Genomic DNA, 18,862 nt, shown 5'->3' on the forward strand with positions numbered 1-18,862 from the left:
CACCTTTGCTGGCTCACAGTGTCAGAAGGAGAGCCACTTCTCAGTATAGACTCCATGACAGTGAATATCTTGGCAAAAATCCCCTGGACCGGCCAAGTCCCCAGCACCTAGCCTGATATCTGACACAGAGTAGGCCTTCAATAAATGGCTGTTTGAGCTTTAACAGGAACGGAGAAGGCAGCAGGCACAGAGGACACTGACCCTTCTTTGGAAGTAGATGAGGTTCTGATGAGGGGCTCCCCAGGAAAACCCCAACCTCCTCGCAACACCCAGCACTCCTGCAGACTGTGACCACCTTCTGCTGACAGCTGACCCTGCACATGGTCTTTAAGCAGCAGGAGACTGGGCTGCACTCTCCACAGGGAGAATTGCCCAGATGTCACCGGCTCCCTGCCCTGCAAGCTCAAGATCTAAGACAGTTGGTGGCCGCGGATGTGACCTGGACATTCCGCAGACTACAACGCATAACCCCTGGCCCACTGGATAGAGCGGGAGGCCTCACCGTTGGCAGAGACTAGGGCTTTAGACACTGAAACAAACAGCTGTCCCTGCTAGTGGAGCGCACTTCCCTGCTCCTCAGCCGTTTCGTGGCAGCTTCTCTGCCTGGAATGTGGCAAAAATTGTGTCATCTTCCCCACTGAACAAAACCTCCTCTAGGATCGTGACTCTGCTCCTCTTTGTTCCCCCAGAAGCTAGCCCAGCGCTAGCCACCAGGGCTTTGAAAGCCTGAACGAAGAAACGAGAGCATCACCTGTGGACTGGGTGCTCAGGGCACTATGCTGACGAGTGGTGTACATTCTGGACTCACATGACTCACTTTCAGCTTGTCAGTTTCTGCCCTGCTGATGGGAGGAATGCCCAAACCGCTTGAGCTGGTGGAGAAGGGATATCCAACCCTGTTTCAGAACCTGGAGGGCATCCTGGGAGCCCTGCCTGAGTTCCCTTCCAGAGGCCATGGGACTCCCTGGTGAGAACTGTGGCTGGCACATCTAGGGATAGGCAAGTAGATAGAAGCCTATGAGACAACCTTGAGGAGGCATCCTGTGTTTTGGCTGCTCAGTCAGGAACAGAGAGAGGGCAGCTTAGCCGAAGCTGGCGGATCCTGAACCTCCTTGAAAATGATGTAGAAAGGGGAGGTCAAGCGAATGATCTCTGAGGCAGCTCAGTGTGGTCAGAACTCTGGGATCCCAGTGAAGGAAGTCACCAGCAGGAACTTAGCTCTGTCAAGCAGCTAGCTGCCCTCCTTGCAGCGATGGGGAAAAATTTACCCAAAGCAAGGGTAGTAAAAAAGGAGAAAACAACATTGAATTTGTTATTTCCAAAAACAGCACTGAGGTGGACAGCACAGGAAACAATAAAATTTATATCACCGTTTCATAGTGTTTTTATTTGATTACTCGTGGTGGCAGAACGTGAATCTTCTTTGCATTAGGGTCTAAATGTCTCCGTCCAGCTCTGAGCCCAGACTTCCCAAGTAACTTTCCTAAGGTCGCTCAGGAAAGGAGAGATGGACGTGGGCCCGGACTCTCTAACCCCTCTTAGTCCAGTGCTCTGCGCTGCGGTGACCTGTTGCATAATACGGAATAACTGTGGCTTGTCTTCTCTTTTATGAAATTTCCATTTGATCCTCTGAGATCCGCCAGCAGTCCGGTTGTTGGTGAGAGGATGCCGTCTTCTGGGACGTCCAGGGACAGATTTTCCCTGGCTTTCTGGATACAGCCCCCATCTAGCAAAATCACGACACCCTTCTGCGACAGGGACGCTGACGGGGTTCACGCAAATGCTAAAACAAGACTTGCAAACGTCGTTGCTCCGCACCAGGCGCGGGGGCCCTGCCTCCCCCTCCCCCATCTTCGCCCGGGTGGCTGAGCCCTGGGCTCCGCCCCTTCCCCAGCCGGCCGGGGGAGGGGTCCCGCTCCGCGTGGAGGTAGCGGCCGCTGGAGACGTTGGCAGAAGGAGGCGGGACGCAGGGGGCGCCAGCGGCCCGGGTCTGGCCGCCTGGGTCAGCCGCGCGCCCCCGCCCCGCCACGCGGTGAAGTTTGCGGAAAGTTTTGCACAGCCAGCCGGGGAGTTGTGACGCAGCGTCTGGGGCTCCAAGCCCGGACCGAGAAGAGAGGGAAGGCGAGGCGGGGAGAGAGGGAAGCGGAGAGCGAGAGAAAGAGTGCACGCCGGGGTCCTCGACCCCGCGGATCCTCCTCTCCCGCTTCCCCTGCTCCCTCCCGGGCCCCGGGCCCCGGGCCCCGCGCCCGCCCGCTCTTCCTCCCCTTCCCCTCCCACGCTGCCCGCTTCCCTTCCCCGCTGCCCCTCCAACCCTCCTCCCCGGGTCTGCGCCCCTCCCTCCGCCCTCCCTCCGCCCGGCCTGCCTCCTTCCCTCCTCCTCCTCCCCTCCTCTCCCCGGGAGGCATCATTTCGTCCCGACCCGGAGGAAGACGCGAGCCCCTCGCGGGCGGTCACCGCAGCCCGGCGCCCCTGCAGCCACCGCGCGCCGCGCCCGCGCTCCCTCGGGCCCCGCATCCCCCGAGCGCCACGCCGCGGGCATGGGGCCCGGCCGGCCAGCCCTCGCGCCCTGGCCTCATCACCTGCTGCGCTGCGCCTTGCTCTTCGGGGGTCTGCACCTCGGCCGCCCCGCCGCCGCCGCCGCCCTCCCGGGTAAGGCGCTTCCAACTTGGTCAACTTTGGGGGCCGGGCGCGGGGAGCGGGCCTCTCTCGACTTTTCCCTCCTTTTTTTTTTAACCCCCCTTTGCAGGACGTGTATGCGTGTGTGTGCGTGTGTGTGTGACTGGGTTTTAAAAACTCGGCTCCGCTTTTCTGGAAGCGGGGCGGGGAGGGCGGGAGGACAGGGGTGGGGGAGGACCTGAGTGGAACCAGATGTGGCGGGCGGCGGGGGAGGGGAGCCGGGGGTCTCGAGCCGCCTCGGAGGAAGAGGGCGGGCCCCGGGAGGACCCCCGCGCCCGCCCTCTAGGACCACCCGGCGCCTGCCCTGCGCTGGGCCCGGGGACCTGCAGGGCGCGTCCGGGGAAACCAGCGGAGACTCCAGGCCGGGCTCCTTGCTTTGCTTCGGAACCAAAGCGTTATTGTTGTTTTTGAATTATTCGTGAGGGCTTGGTTGCCCTTCCAGGCACCTCGGGGGTGTTGGTATTTTCTTTTCCACACTTGGTCTTCAAAGGACAGCCCGTGGCAGGCGGCATCCGCATCAATTGAACGGAGCTCTGTGGGGCAGTTCTATGTCATCAGAAGGTTGTAGCAGGCTTCGGCAAGGGTGTGTGTGTTTGTGTGTGTGTAGTGAAGAGAGTGTTGTGTGGGCGGCTCTGACCCAACTGGCACCCCTCCAGAGTGGACAGATCTTGGACGGCCAAAGAGCTGCTAACGATGCACAAACCCGACCAGCAGAAAACAAAATCCCAAAGCTGTGTCTTCTCTTACTGCTGCTTTTCAAAGGGTGGCAGTGAAGTGTGGGGACAGACAGACCCCCTCAGCGGTAATCCCAGGGGGAAAGGGGAAGATCTGCTTACGGGGGGCGGGGGAAGGGGTGGTAGGCAGGAGTCAGAGCTGGAACTGCCCCGGGAGTGTGGTTATTACAGCCCAGGTGCTGGGCCTTTGAAAAAGGCTTGGTCTTGTTTTATATTTAATTTGAGGATGAGGCTGAGTGAAAGGGGACAGTCTGTGCAGCGTGTGTAGTTTTGTGCAAAGCCCAGATAGCCCCCTGGAGGATCCGGGACCTCTAGCCATGGCCAGTGCTTGCTGAGTTTGCCTGCGCGCCCGTAGGGGACTGAGACACGTATTTACCCAGATTGTGCCCAGCCACTGCGTGAAGTGGGGGCTGGGGTGACGCATATTCATCCCGAGCAGACCCCGCCTGCTGAATTCCAGACCCACCTGGAACTGACTGTCAGACAAACAGAATCCAGGCAGTAATTCCCCACCCACTACAGGTCAAGGCACCCAAGCTGCCCCCTGCCTTGCTGCTCTCCTGTCTGCAATTTCGCCCCCTGTGAAGGCAGGCCCAGTGGGAGGGGTGGAGGAGCCATTCCCAGAGCCCCAGAGCACATTGTAAAGCCAGGCAGGCCCTGGGAGGGTTGTGGCCAGAGTGCTGACTCGGCCTTTTCCCCTGTGGCGCCTTTGACAGAGTGAGCTAGAAATGCCTGGGGAGAGGCTGGGTCAGGGGGACCGCCTGGAGTGGCCCTCTGCCTCTGGGTCTCCTCCTGGCCCCCCTTTGCCCTTCCTTGGGCTGTGTCCGTGGGTTTGTAGCCCCCATAGCCTTGGAGGGGCCTGTCCCCGGCGGCACTGCGTTGGTCACTCTCGAAGAAGATTAGGTGTGAGCAGGGGTGGATGGAGGCGACATGGGGTGGGGATGGCCTGGTCCCCAGAGCAGCAGTTGAGCAAGACATTGCAGGTCTTTCCCTGCTGTATTCCCTCTGCCCAGAATACTCCTCTTCCAGCAAATTCCTTCTTCATCCCTCTCTACCTGACGAATTAGGTGGTCCCTGGGAAGAATTTACCAGCACCAGGATCCGAATGGCCCCAGGAAATGCTTGTGGGAGATAGGATTTGGTTTGGCAGGCCAGCGCTGCTGGGGTGATACTTACCCTGGGGGCGGGGTGCTTCCTGACCACCAGGAGGGGAGAGGGTGGGACACCGCAGAGCCCCTTGGTGTGGGATGGCAGAATCCATCTTTTCTCCACCATCCCCTGTGGAGTACCCAGAGGAGTACCCACACAGCTTGTGGCTGGAAGACTGTCTGTTAATTGCAGTACTGATGCATTTTTGTAGCTTTTACTGCTCAGTGCCGAGCCAAATACTTGCGGAGGAAGAAAGGTACAGAGGAGTTTAAGTTGCATCCTCAGAGAAAGAAAATTTTGTTGGTGGCAGAAGAAACTGTGTGAGGCAAGGGGTCACCAAGGCCCCCAAGAGGGAGGCAGGGAGGGGAGCAGAGCAGGGAGACTGGGAAGGCAGGCTGGGCTGTGCTGGAGAGGCTGTGGAAGCTGGCCGGGCTGGGGTGGAGAGATCCTGAGTAGGGTGGGGGAGAAGCTCGACTGAAGAGGAAACTGGCCAGGTTTCCAAGAGGCCAGAGAGGGGGAGCGACTTGCTGGCTGGCGGTGGGGAGCCCTGGAGAACCCCTGGGAGTCTCTGAGCAGGGGAATGAGGTGCGGTTTAGAAAGAGGGCTGCTGGGAGCCCCGGGGATCAGGTATCCAGGTGGAGGAGCAAGGAGACCTTGGGAAATCTTTCTATGGGGACAGACTCTGCTGTCTAAAGGACAGGGAGGGAGGCATTCCTTTGGAAAGGCATCAGGTACTTGCTACTGCCAGAGTCAGCCAGACAGATCGCCTGCACTTCCGGCCCAGGTCCTGGTGAGTCATGGAGTTCAGAGCCTTCTTACTGCCCCCATCCGCCCATCCACCTACAAAAGTCAGTTTTCCTTGTTTCCCAGACCACTCGCCTTCTGTGAGCTGCCAGGGCTGAGACAGTGCCCAGCTGAGCAGTGGTTAGTGCTGAGATCCGGCCCTCCCCTGGGGTGATGTGAACAAGGTGAGGGCATAGGCAGAGGAGGAAGAGGCGGCCAGGGTCTTGGTCCCCATTGCACACAGTAGAGAAATCTCAGCTTTCTGAGGCTTGCCGGGTGCGGGCGATTTGGGCCAATGAGAGGATTTCAGAAGCCCCATGAAGTTCTCAGAAGAGCATTCACTTGGATTCACCACTAACTTCAGCATTGAATAGGAGCCCCATTGTGCCCTTCAGCAAGGTGAAGTGGTATTGCAGTGGCTACCAGTCTTCAAGCATTGGGCGCTGTGCTGCACGCGTGCTGTTCGGGCAAGGGTTCCTCCTGGTCTCATAACTTCTCACACGTTGGCTGTCAGCAGCTGAAAGATGTTAGGTTGTTTTCACAAGACCCGACCTCCACCTGCTAGAACGTGGTGAAAGTGAGATTCGAACCCAGGTGTGGCTACTCAGCCTGAGCACTTCAGTGCCAGACCTTGCTGAGAATCTGTTAACACTGTGAAATATGTATGTTAGGAAAGGTTGGAAAATTCTGTGGTAGAGGGTACCCGCCCAGAGCTCCAAGTCCTCTGGAATGTCCTCTCCACATGTCCTCCAGAGGGGAGTCCCGGGAAAGGGTGGTGGGTCTCCTCTGTTACCCCCCAGCTGTCTGGGCGCTGGTCTCTTCCCCCCCGACTGGGGGGCCCCAGACATAGGACCTAGCCCCCCTCAGCATCCTCAGGGGGTCTGAGGTGCCTGCCCCCGAGGGACTGAAGGGGTCCGGTGGAGCAAGAGCCCCACTACCCCAAGGTCAGGGGTTCATATTCAGCCAGTCTGTCAGAGGATGTGTATGTACTGAGCCTGGGTGGTACTGCAAGCAGGAATGACCTCCACCTGTTCTTGTGAGCCCACCTCCCCTGCACCGCCAGAGGGGGTCCCTGGGCTTGGAGGGCCTGGGCATTGCAACAGGAAGTGTCCTTCCTGTTTAGTCCGTTATGAGATGGGGGGGCTGCCACTTTCCCATAACTGGATCCTATAAATCTGGGTGGGGTGGGCCCATCAAGTGGTGACGCAGCTCTTGGACCTCACCCTGGGCCCTGCAGATCCCAGTCACTCCTCAGCAGGAGCTGTGTCGTCAACAGGCAGGGAAGGCTGCGCAGTGGCATCAGCCAGCTCCAGCTCCTCAGAGGACAGGCTGGGCTGGGCCCCCGCCCGCGGCCCCGCGTGCAACTCCAGTGGCTGCCCTTCCCCGTCTTTGGACCCTCTGTCCCGTCTTCTGAGCCCCTTGACCGTGTATACCCCTCCCATCCTGCCTGGCTGGGCCCATGCTTTCTGCCTCTCCTCAGCGCTGCCCTCCCCCAACTTGAGTTCCCCACCCCAAAATAAAAAGCCCTGGTTGTGTTGCTAGATGGTGGCTAGGAACCCTCAGCTTCTTCTCAGCCCCCCACGCATTCCCCCTGCTCTCCTCCTTCCTTCCTGAACCTTCGCCCCCGCCTCATCCCCTGCCACCTTCAGGCCTTTGCACACACCCTTCCCTCTGCCTGGCATGCCCGCCCCCTCTTCCGTCCTGACTGCCACTGCCCTTCCTTCAAGACTAAGGATTCTCAGAAGGACCCCGAGAGGTCCTGGTCACTGCCTCTTGGGCTTACCTGGGCTAAGGAGATAAGCTGACAGAGGGCAAACACAAGGATAAATGCCAGAACGGAGGGGTGGCCTTTTTTTCTTGGAGGTCATCTCTAGAAGGACACGGTGAGAAGCTGCTGTAGTGGGCTTGGAGCTCCTACAGGGAAAAACAGGAAGCCCATTGCCCAGCCTCTCCCGACATCCTCAGAAAGTGTGTGGAATGGGGGGCAGACACGGCTCACCCCAAGGTAGTCTGAGGCCAGAGGAGGGAGGCTGGGAGCCCCCGCCCCTGCTTCCTCTTAGATGTAAATCAGCACAGCTGTGTGAACTCGGACAGAGGCTCCCATGTCTTCATCTGTAAAAATAATAGTCCCTCATAGGGGTGTCGTAAGAAATTACATAGTAGATGTATGAAATACATAGAACAATGCTGGACAGTCACGTCTTAGCAAGTAATATTAAATTAGTGCTATTTTTTTATTATGGGAAGAGAAAACATGAAAAAACACAATCCTCAACAAAGTTCTAAGTGACTGCAACCTCTTTTTTAATCAAAGTAGGTCTCTGATTATCCATTACTGCTTGGTGACACTTTGCTAACTGCTGTTAAGTGCCTCAAAGTAACCATACTTTTTCTGAGAGTAAATTTAAATCCTAAAGAAAAATAAATACCCATCCTCAGTTGCCTTTACCCCTTAAGCCCCTCAATTTACTCCCCTCCTGCTTCTTCTCTTTATAATGAAGCTTCTTCAGCTAAACTTCCCTTGGAGCCGAGTTCCTGGGACTCTGCCCTTTCAGCCAACGGCCATTCCATCTCATCTAGCCTTCCTCCTGAGAAGTTGCCTCCCAGGGGTTTTAGTAATTAGGCTTCCTAATGACTAAATCCCGAGCCCCTGCGCTGGCCTCACCTTGCAGCATGCGTGCTGCTGATAGCCTGTTTTATAATACATGCTGTGTGGGAAATGGCCAGCCATACAGGGGTAAAGTTTAAAAGATCTGAGGTTCTTCCTCACTTCCCTTTACCCGCAGCCGAACAGTAGTCAGTGTCAGGAGTTGGGGTGATCTTCCCTTTTTTATGCAAATTCACACATACAAATACTACTTTTGCACAAACAGGACCACGTTTTATGCTGTACAGTACATTTTATTTTGTAATATTCGTGGCGTTTCCATGGCAGACTTCAGAGCTCTGTCATTCTTAACGGTGCTCAGTAGTCCGTTGGAAGGATGTACTGTCTTTTTTGGACTTTTTGCTGCTTCCCTGTTGATGGGCACTGTTTGGAAGTTCTCTCTCGCTCTGGCCTCTGCAATGCGGTTAGCATCCGCGGTCTCTGCCTCCTGGTTTCCAACCTCAGTCCAGAGTCCACATCTTTGCCAGACTTATGATTCAAAAGGGCCGCTTTTATCGCCAGTCTCAACTTTCTGAACTGAGAATTTGAGGCCTTCCACGGTCAGGTGGTAGCCTTTCTCTTCAAACCTTTGAGCAAGTCGCGTTCGGATGCCCTGAGTCCGCCTGTGAAGCCCCGGCTTCTTTTTCTGCCGCCAGGAGGGCGTGGCTCCGCAGGTGTGGCTCCGGGTCCAGCTCTGGCCCGCAGCTTCAGCCTTCTGGAAGGAGCGTTTCTCCCGTCTCCTTTCGCGATTCATCGCTGCCGCCCGCCAGGTGGAGACTCTTCCCCCTTCTTCGCCCACTGGAAGCACCTCCGGGACAAGGCTTTGTCAATCCGGCACAGCTTCCAACCTTGGACACGGTATCCTTTAGTAAATATTAATTGAATCAAACAAAGCGGACAGGTGTTCCAAAGAGCTCCCTGCACAGGTTTTGTTGAGTGTAATTGACATATAACATTGTATTAAATTTACGGTGTACACGTAATGACTTGATGTTTGTGTATATTGCAAAAAGGGGCTTCCCAGGTGGTGCAGTGATAAAGAATCCGCTTGCTAATACAAGAGACTCAGAGATGTGGGTTCCCCTGGGTGGAGAAGATCTCCTGGAGTAGGAAATGGCAACCCCCTCCGGTATTCTTGCCTGGAAATTTCCGTGGACAGAGGAGCCTGGCTGGGCTACAGTCCATGGGATTGCAAAGAGTCGGACACACTGAGCAACTAAGTACACACATATTGGAAAATTATCTCCATATAAGTTTAGTTATCATACTGTCCATCACCTCACATGATTGTAAATTTATTCCTGTGATGAGAATTTTGTTTGTAGTAGTAGAAAGGCAATGAAGAAAGTTGCCCTTCCAGAGTTTTAGGTGATGTCACAATCATGAGAAACATATGGCATTGAATTAAACAGAAAAAAAGTCCAGTGGACTGGAGTAAATTTCCAACATAGTCCTAGACTGTTACAAGAACTAATGTGAGACATGCCAGAAACAACACTGATATGAAAAGAAATCTGTACTTGTAAATGGTATGGGACAACTGGATTATAAGTTTAAAATTTTAGCTTCAATTTCTAGCTGATTGCAACTAAGAAAATTCAGCTGGCAAGTTTGTCATGTAGAAAGTGCAAAGATCACTAGGAATTAGCTTTCAAAAATACCTAATTAAGCTAGTGAAAACAGAAAACCTAATCATGGCAGATCTGTGAGGAAACTCATCTGTATGACTGGGGCATGTAAATTAGTTCAGTTTTTCTGGATTCAGTCTTTCAGACAAGATGTAAGAAACCAGATAAGACTTCATATCCTTTGACCTCATAATTCCGCTTGGGGAATTTGTAAGTCATTAACCTCAAAAAGGAAAAAAAAAATGTTCATAGAAGTACTATTTGTAGTAGCAAAACAAATTGGAAACCATCTAGAGGCCCAACAGCAAAAGCATAGCTAATCAAACCAAGATATCTTAACACAGTGGACAACTTATGTAGTCTAAACAACAAATATAGAATTAATGCCAGTATGTGGAAATATATCTAAGAAGGAAACTTCTCATGACCACAGAACAAGCTTAAAAATAATTCATAACTGTACTGGTAGTAGTTAAGTGAAGATGCATGCCTGGTCCCTGACAAGCAGTTTCTCACTCATTTGGTTAACTGTTCTGTTTTTGTTTTCCTGAGCACTGACAGTGTGCTCTGTGTAGTATTTGATGCTGAAGACACCATGGTGAACAAACCAGGCATGGCTCCTGCCTGAAGCTTACATTTTAAGATCAACACCCCACCCCCAGTGTAGAGCAACATTCCAGAAGCAAATGTGCACTGATTTCATTTTAGGTGCAATTTTAAGTTTGTTAGAAGAAAGATGGAAGCAATAGACTGCTCAGAAATCTCAGACACAGGGTCAGGAACCTGTCTGACCACAAAGACAACAGCCCCGAGTCAGACCAGCCTGGGCAAGTAGGAATTCAACAGGAAATGGCCTTGTGGTCAGTCCTGGTCCCCAAGGAAAGGATTTCCTAACTTCACAGATGCTTAACCTCATTTCTGAGGATCTGAGGAGATAAGAGTGATTTAGAAGCACTGCTTTACAGTAGCCAAAACAAAAACAAAAATGCACCTTGGAAAAAATATGGATAATTATAGAGCATAAACACACAATGAAATATAATGCAGTAGTGAACTGACAGACCTCAATACATGCATCAATGTGAGTGATTCTTAGAGACAAACTGTTGAGTGGGAAAAAAAAAAGCTCAGAGGGCTACATTGGTATTCCACTCGGTCTCAAACGACTAGAAGAGTTGGGGAAATGCAGTGAGCATTCGTATACTCTCCACCTGGAAGCACCAATGGTTAATGTTTGGCCACTTTCGTTTACCTCACTGTGTGTGTGTATGTGTGTGTGCTGAAGCTTTGCGTTAGTTGTAGACATGACATTTCACTTCAGTATTTCACCGTGTATCAACTAAAAACAAAGACATTCTATAAAACCATAATCACATCCAAGAAAGAAAACAGAGAAACACTTTTCTTGTTTTTTCTAGTATGCAGTTTATGTTTGAATTTCTCCAGTTGTCCCCATGATACCAGCTGTTATTTAAGTCCAGGACTCAATTTGATGTCGTGTCTCTCAGTCTCTTTTAATCTAAAATAGTTGGTCTTTATTTCTTTTATGACATTGCGTATTTATTTATGTGGCCATGCCAGGCCTTAGTTGTGGCACGTGGGACCTTCAATCTTCATTGTGGCATGTGGGATCTAGTTCCTCGACCAGGGATCAAACCCAGGCCCCTTCATTGGAAGTTTGGAGTCTTAGCCACTGGACCGCTAGGGAAGTTGCTATGACATTCCATTTTTGATGACTTCAGGCCAGTCATTTGATAGAATGTTAGCAGTCATTTTATCTGATTGTTTAATCATTAAATTCATGCTAAACATTTTTGGGAGGAAAACCACAGGTGTGGGACACAAATGTGTTCTTTCCATTGTGTCACGTTAAGTTAGTTTGTTCCCTTATTGGTGATGCTGACTTTGATCAGTTGGTTCAGGTGGTGTCTACCAGATTTCTCCACTAAAAAGGTACCTTTTCTCCTTTTATTTAGTAGATAATCTAAGAAACTAAACGATATTCTTTCAAAAGCAAAATTGCTCCTAGCAGCACTACTCATAACTGCCCCAAACTGAAAACTACCCAAATGCCCATCAACAATGGAATGGTTAAGTTGTGGTGGTGCCACACAGTTCAGTAGTATACAGTAATGAGAATGAACAACCTACAACACCTGTGACAGTGTGGGTGAAGCTCACAAAACTGTTGAACCAGATGCAAGGCATTCAAGCCATATCATCCCATGTATGTGAAGTACAAAAAAGACGGTAACGCTGACCTCTGCTGCTGCTGCTTGAAGTCAGACAGCGGTTACCCCTAGTGGAAGAAGTTGTAACCAGAGGGTGTCCCAGATAACATTTAGAAGAAAAACGGGAGCTATCTGGAAAATTTATGGCAAGAAACTCATATAAACCAATGAGAAAAACACAGGAACCTCCACTAGTTTTTTTTTCTAATTATTATTGAATTTATTTATTCTGGCTATATTGGGTCTTCATTGCGGAGCATGGGCTCTAGAGTGATGCAAGGGCTTAGTTGCCCCTTAGTATGTGGGACTTTAGTTCCTGGACCAGGGATTGAACCCATGTCTCCTGCATTGGCAGGTGGATTCTTAGCTACTGGATCACCAGGGAAGTTCCTCCACTAGTTTTAAGGCATTTAAGATGAGCCAATAAAGGCTGGGAACAGAGTTCACAAAGAAGAAATATTGATGTCCAATATGCTTTGGAAAATGTTTTAAATCAGTAGCAATAAAAAAAGATAAACCTTTCTCAGAGTACCAACAGAGCACCAACAAAGAGTGATGTAACAATACGTTCATTATAATATTATTTATAATTGAGGAAAATCTGCTTACAAATTAAAGATCAGTAATAACTAGAGAATGAGTAAATGAAATGTATGCTGTCATGGAGTAGCATACAGCCATTAAAATGGTTTTTACAAAATTAAAAAACACATTACAGTCCTTTTTCTAAAATGTTAAGTGCAAAACAAGACTCAGAAGCATTTGTTTGGGAGTGTGTGTGTGTGTGTATTATATATCAATAAATGAACATAACTTGTATTTGAAGTAAGTAGGCAAGATAAAATTGGTAAAGATCACACGAAAATTTAGCAGAAGTTATTTGTGTCACATTCTTCTCACATTCAGTTCAGTCACTCAGTTGTGTCCAACTCTTTGTGACCCCATGATCCGCAGCACACCAGGCCTCCCTGTTCATCACCAACTCCCGGAGTCCACCCAAACCCATGTCCATTGAGTTGGTGATGCCATCCAGCCATCTCATCCTCTGTCATCCCCTTCTCCTCCTGCCCTCAATCTTTCCTAGCATCAGGGTCTTTTCAAATGAGTCAGCTCTTCACATTAGGTTGCCAGGACTGATCTCCTTTAGGATGTACTGGTTGGATCTACTTTTAGTCCAAAGGACTCTCCAACACCACAGTTCAAAAGCGTCAATTCTTCGGGGCTCACCTTTCTTTATGGTCCAACTCTCACATCCATACATGACCACTGGAAAAACCATAGCCTTGGCTAGACGGACCTTTGTTGACAAAGTAATGTCTCTGCTTTTTAATATGCTGTCTAGGTTGGTCATCTGTGTATTTATATTTATAATTTATTTATTTATTTTATTTACTTTATTTTTGGTTGCGCTGGGTGTTGGTTTCTGTGCACTGGCTTTCTCTAGTTGTGGTTCCTGAACTTGCCATTATGGTGGCTTCTCTTGTTGCAGAGCACAGGCTCTAGAAACGCTGGCTTCAGTAGTTGTGGCTTGTGGACCCTAGAGCTGGGGCTCAGTAGTTGTGCTGCATGGGCTTAGTTGCTCTGGAGCAGGTGGAATCCTTCCAGATCAGGGACCAAACTTGTGTCCCCTGCATTGACGGGCAGATAATTATCCACTTGGGAAGTCCTCTCTTATGTACTGATTATTTGACAGAAGTGATTTTTTTTTTCTTTTAGCATGCCTATAATTGGCAGCAATGGGGTGGTGAAGGACAGCTTTCTCCTTGCCCTACCAGAAGATTCCAGTCGCACCCATGCCCATTCCCAACTTCTAACAGGGCCACACCCACAGCACGTGACTCCACGGGGCCAATCAGAATCTCCTTAGAGGGGGCAATCTCCCAGTGCTAAGGGAGCCTTGAGAGTCCCTTGGTCTGCAAGGAGATCCAACCAGTCCATCCTAAAGGAGATCAGTCCTGAATATTCATTGGAAGGACTGATGTTGAAGCTGAAACTCCAATACTTTGGTCACCTGATACGAAGAGCTGACTCGTTTGAAAAGACCCTGATGCTGGGAAAGATTGAAGGCGGAAGGAGAAGGGGAAGACAGAGGATGAGATGGTTGGATGGCATCACTGACTCAATGGACATGAGTTTGAGTAAGCTCCGGGAGTTGGTGATGGACAGGGAGGCCTGGCATGCTGTGGTCCACGGGGTCGCAGAGTCAGAGGCAACTGAGCAACTGAACTGAACTGAAGGAAGCCTTGTTGGGTGGGTCCAGCACAGAGGGGACCACCTGGCTGCAGAAGGGAAGAGTGGACACTGAGTGTGGGGTGGGTGGCCCCAGGGACTGAGACCCAACTGGCTGGCTGGGACCTTGGTTAGTTTTCCCAAGCCACTCCCCACCTGCCCCTCTTGGTTTTTTCTTTCTTTTTTTTTTTTAAATGATGAGTTGGATCTGGGCTTCACCTACTGGCCGGCAAGGAGGCTGGTGTAGGAGAGTCACCCTCTGAGCTGGGTTCCTGAAGGTGCGCTCAGGACGCTCAGGAGCAAGAGCTGGACGATGGGTGAGGCACCGGCCTCGAGCTGTTTCCATTAACAGACCCTCAGATGCGAACCCCTTGTTGTTGGCGCTCATCAACTGAGTGTTTGCACAAGGGACAACCAGAGAAAAGGCAAACTCAGTAATACATGTAGTGGGTATGAGATTGGAGTGCGTATCAGATAAGTGCCAGTCAGGGGGCAGGCTTTTGGAAGGCTTCCTCCTTTTTGAAATGTTTATGACGTTTCTATACAACATTGTGTAACAAATGAAGGGAAACAGAAACCAGGTTAATACTTACTGAGCACGTCTAATCTGCCAGGGTCGGAATTAGGCAATTGCACATGCACCATATTTTTTAATCCTCACATTCCTCCATTTCATGGATCAGGGAATTGAGCCAGCAAGGCCGTGAGCCAGGATCACGCATCTCGTGAGTGGCAGAGCAGGGGACGCCGTCTATGTCTGTCTGGTTTCCTGCGTGGTCTTGTTTTATTTTTGTAAACAAGTAAGTGTGCGTTATAATATAATGGACATTAGGCAAGACAGGGAGAGAACTTTGCAATACTTCCATAGACTCATGAACTCCTCTCTCTCACCCTGTTCCTCCCACCCAATTTCTTATTTTGTGTTTTCCATGCTTTGCTCTTAAAGTTTTTCATTTTTGGTGTGCTATATAAATACAGGAAAGTGAACACCATAAATGTTCAGCTCAGTGAATTTTCAGAGACTGAACATACCCATGTAGCCAAGGATTGGATCCAGCAAATAAATAACATTACCAGTATTATCAGGGCTTTCAAATGCTTTTACACATTTTTCTGTAACTTCATTAGATGTGTATATTTCTTCTCCATGAACTGCCTGTTCAGACACATTCTTTATCATCTCATCTCTTCAGGTCTTAGGGGCTTAAAATGACTGGGTCTCTATATTTTTCTCATTGGCTTATATGAACTTGCTATGTTTGTTAGAAATACCTTACCCCTTTGGTTGTTCATTTAAAATTTTTATTCTGGGGGGAATTCTCTGGTGGTCCAGTGGTTAGGGCTCCAGGCTTTCGCTGCCAAGGGCCTGAGTTCAATCCCTGGTCCGGTAAATGGAGTCCCACAAGCCATGTAGTACATACAGTGCATGTATATATGTGTGTGTGTGTGTGTATCCTTTTTACCCCCCCCACACACACACACACACTTGTGGTTTTTTTTTTTTTTTTTAGTAAAGTTTACAAAACCCTTGGGGGTGAGACTGGATTCTCTTCTTCATCGGAAGGCTCACCCTCTTAGGCACCCACACCTTTCTGTTGCCCTCACCCTCACTCCCTCAAGACCCTCAGCAGCTCATCTGAACTTGTGGGCAGCTTCAGTTAGCAAACTTGAATAAGGCTGCAGAAGGACAATGTTACATATATTTTTTTTAGGATCAGAATACATTTTGGGGATTGTAAACAAGTAGTACATAATTCAGAAGTTGAAAAAATTATCAAAAAAGACAGGTTACCTAAAATTTTACAACTAAGTTCAGTTCAGTTCAGTCGCTCAGTCGTGTCCGACTCTCCGCGACCCCATGAATCACAGCACGCCAGGCCTCCCTGTCCATCACCAACTCCCGGAGTACACTAAGAAACAGCCACTATTAACAGGTTAGAGACTACGCTGCCAAACTGTCTCCTCGCCTCTCCTTCCCTCTCTCTGTATAAAACTTGACACAAAGGTTTTAGTGTTGGCTTGTAACATTCTTTCATATGCCAGTGTGTTGCCAGTGTGTCCTCAGTGTATTTCCACCCAATACGTCCATTGGCTGTGTAAGATTCCATTGTACAGATGTACCATAACTAGCCCATGTTAGACATTCAGGTCATGTCTCTTTTTAATTTCCACACATGTAAATTGTAGAAAATACAAAGAGAAGAAAACAAAAATCACCAGCGATCCCGTACGTCATTAATAACCACTGTTAACACTTAGGCGTGTACAGTGGGCCTCAGAATCACCTGGGAGTCTTATTTACAATACAGATATTCCTTCTTTCTGAGCTTCTAATTCAGTAGGTCGGCTGTAGGGCTGGGGCTTTCCAGGTGGTGCTAGCGGTAAAGAACCTGCCTGCCAAAACCGAAGAGACTTGGGTTCGATCCCTGGGTCCAGAAGGTCCCCTGGAGGACGGCACAGCAATCCACTTCAGTATTCTTGCCTGGAGAATCCCATGAGCAGAGGAGCCTGGTGGGCTACGATACATAGGATTGCAGAGAGTCAGCAGTGAAGCGACTTAGCGTGCATGCACGCTGTAGGGCTGGGCACTTGCTCTGTAAACAAGCACCCCTGGAGATTTGGACTCCCAAGTTTAATAAAAAGCATGCACAAAGGTCTTTTCAGACTTTACTTGATTTAAAAGTAAATAGAAACAAGGTCATATTATATATCCAGTTTTTAAAAATCAGTTCCAGTGTGAGCATCTACTCATGTCAGAATACTCCTACAAGCTGATTAATGTTGTCTGCATAGTTTCCCATTGCGTGAATGTATTTCATTTGACTCTGTCAATGCCGTATTGTTGGACATTAATTTTCACCCACTCATTGTTATCAGTAATGCTGTGTAGCAAAATCTTTGCATAGATTCTTTTTTTAAATGTATTTCTTTTTAATTGGAGGATGATTGCTTTACAGTGTTGTGTTGGTTTCTGCCACACATCACCATGAGTCGGCTGTAGGTGTACACCTGTCCCCTCCCTCTGGGTTGAGCTCCCTGCATCATACAGCAAATTCCCACCGACTGTCTAATTTACATATGCTAATGTGTATGTTTCAGTGCTACTAGTCTCTCAGTTCCTCCCACCGTCTCCTTCCCCTGCTGTGTCCACACGTCTGTTCTCTGTGTCTGCATCCCGACTCCTGTCCTGCAGATAGATTCATCAGTGCATTTTTCTAGATTACGTATATATGCATCAGTATACAGTATTTGTTTTCCTCTTTCTGACTTACTTCACTTTGTTTAATATGCTCTAGTTTCATCCACCTCACTAGAACTGACTCAAATTCACTTTTTATGGCTGAGTAATATTCCACTGTATATATGTACCACAATTTCTTAATCCATTCATCTGTTGATGGACATCTAGGTGACTTTCAAGTCCTCGCTATTGTAAATAGTGTTTGTGAACATGGGGGTGCATGTTGTCTTTTAGAATTGTGATTTTCAGTAGTGGCACTGTTGGGTCAGATGGTGGGTTTTTTCCTAGTTTTTAAAGAAATTTCCATACTGTTCTCCATAGTGGTTGTATCAGTTTACATTCCCACCAATAGTGCCTGAGGGTTCACTTTTCTTCACATCCCCTCCAGCATTTATAATTTGTAGATTTTTTGATGATGGCCATTCTCACAGGTGCCGATGACACCACCCTTATGACAGAAAACAAAGAGGAACTAAAGAGCTTCTTGATGAAAGTGAAAAAGCTGGTTTAAAACTCAGCATTCAAAAAGCTAAGATCATGGCATCCAGTTCCATCACTTCATGGCAAATAGAAGGGGAAACAATGGAAACAGTGACAGACTTTATTTTCTCCAAAATCACTGCAGATGGTGACTGCAGCCATGAAATTAAAAGACGCTTGCTCCTTGGAAGAAAAGCTATGACCAACCTAGACAGCGTATTGAAAAGCAGAGACATATTACTTTGCCAACAAAGGTCTGTCTAGTCAAAGCTATGGTTTTTCCAGTGGTCATGTATGGATGATGAGAGTGTTGGACCAAAAAGAAGGCTGAGCACTGAAGAACTGATGCTTTCAAACTGTGGTGTCTGAGAAGACTCTTGAGAATCCCTTGGACTTCAAGGAGAATAAACCAGTCAATCCTAAAGGAAATCAATCCTGAATATTCATTGGAAGGACTGATGCTGAAGCTGAAGCTCGAATACTTTGGCCACTTGATTCGAAGAGCTGACTCACTGGGAAAAAACCCTCTGATGCCGGGAAAGATTGAGGGCAGGAGGAGAAGGGGCCGGCAGGATGAGATGGTTGGATGGCATCACTGACTCAATGGACATGAGTTTGAGCAAATTTTGCGAGATGGTGAAGGGCAGGGATGCCTGGCGTGCTACAGTCCATGAAGTTGCAGAGTCGGACACGACTGAGTGACTGAACAACAATAATTCTGACTGGTATGAGGTAATACCTCATTGTAGTTTTGATTTGCATTTTTCTAATAACAAATGCTGTCGAACACTTTTTCACATGTTTATTAGCCATCCATATTTGCATAGATCCTTAATTATTTAAGTTAAATTCCTAAGAAGTGAACTCTGGGTCAAAGGTCTGTATTTTTGAAGACTTTGGACACATGGGGCCAAATTCATATCCAGAAGTGTTGCCTCCAGGGCTACTGCCACCATGAGCTCATTTGTGGGGAACAGCGAGGTGCATCGGTTATTCTGTCCCTCATCTCAGCGAGTCCTGCCAGCCGTCCAGTGGGCTGCAGCAGCATAGCCCCTGGCACATTC

At 49.2% G+C, this 18,862-nt stretch overlaps 1 protein-coding gene across 2 annotated transcripts in view; it reads left to right on the plus strand.

The window, feature by feature from the left end:
* The first annotated feature begins 1,847 nt into the window (after nucleotides 1–1,847).
* The window catches only part of MRC2 (mannose receptor C-type 2), a 60,108-nt gene continuing 43,093 nt past the window's right edge, over nucleotides 1,848–18,862 (plus strand). The window contains exon 1 of one of the 2 annotated variants that reach the window (XM_055408157.2): nucleotides 1,848–2,649. In XM_055408157.2, the coding sequence (XP_055264132.2) occupies nucleotides 2,538–2,649 (112 nt within the window). In that variant the 5' untranslated portion in view covers nucleotides 1,848–2,537. The remainder of the gene's footprint in view (nucleotides 2,650–18,862) is intronic. The other variant, XM_055408156.2, reaches the window with a different exon arrangement.

The sequence above is a fragment of the Moschus berezovskii genome, chromosome 20 (genome assembly GCF_049115385.1).
Source record: "Moschus berezovskii isolate FMDL1 chromosome 20, NW_MosBer_1.0, whole genome shotgun sequence".
NCBI lineage: Eukaryota > Metazoa > Chordata > Mammalia > Artiodactyla > Moschidae > Moschus > Moschus berezovskii.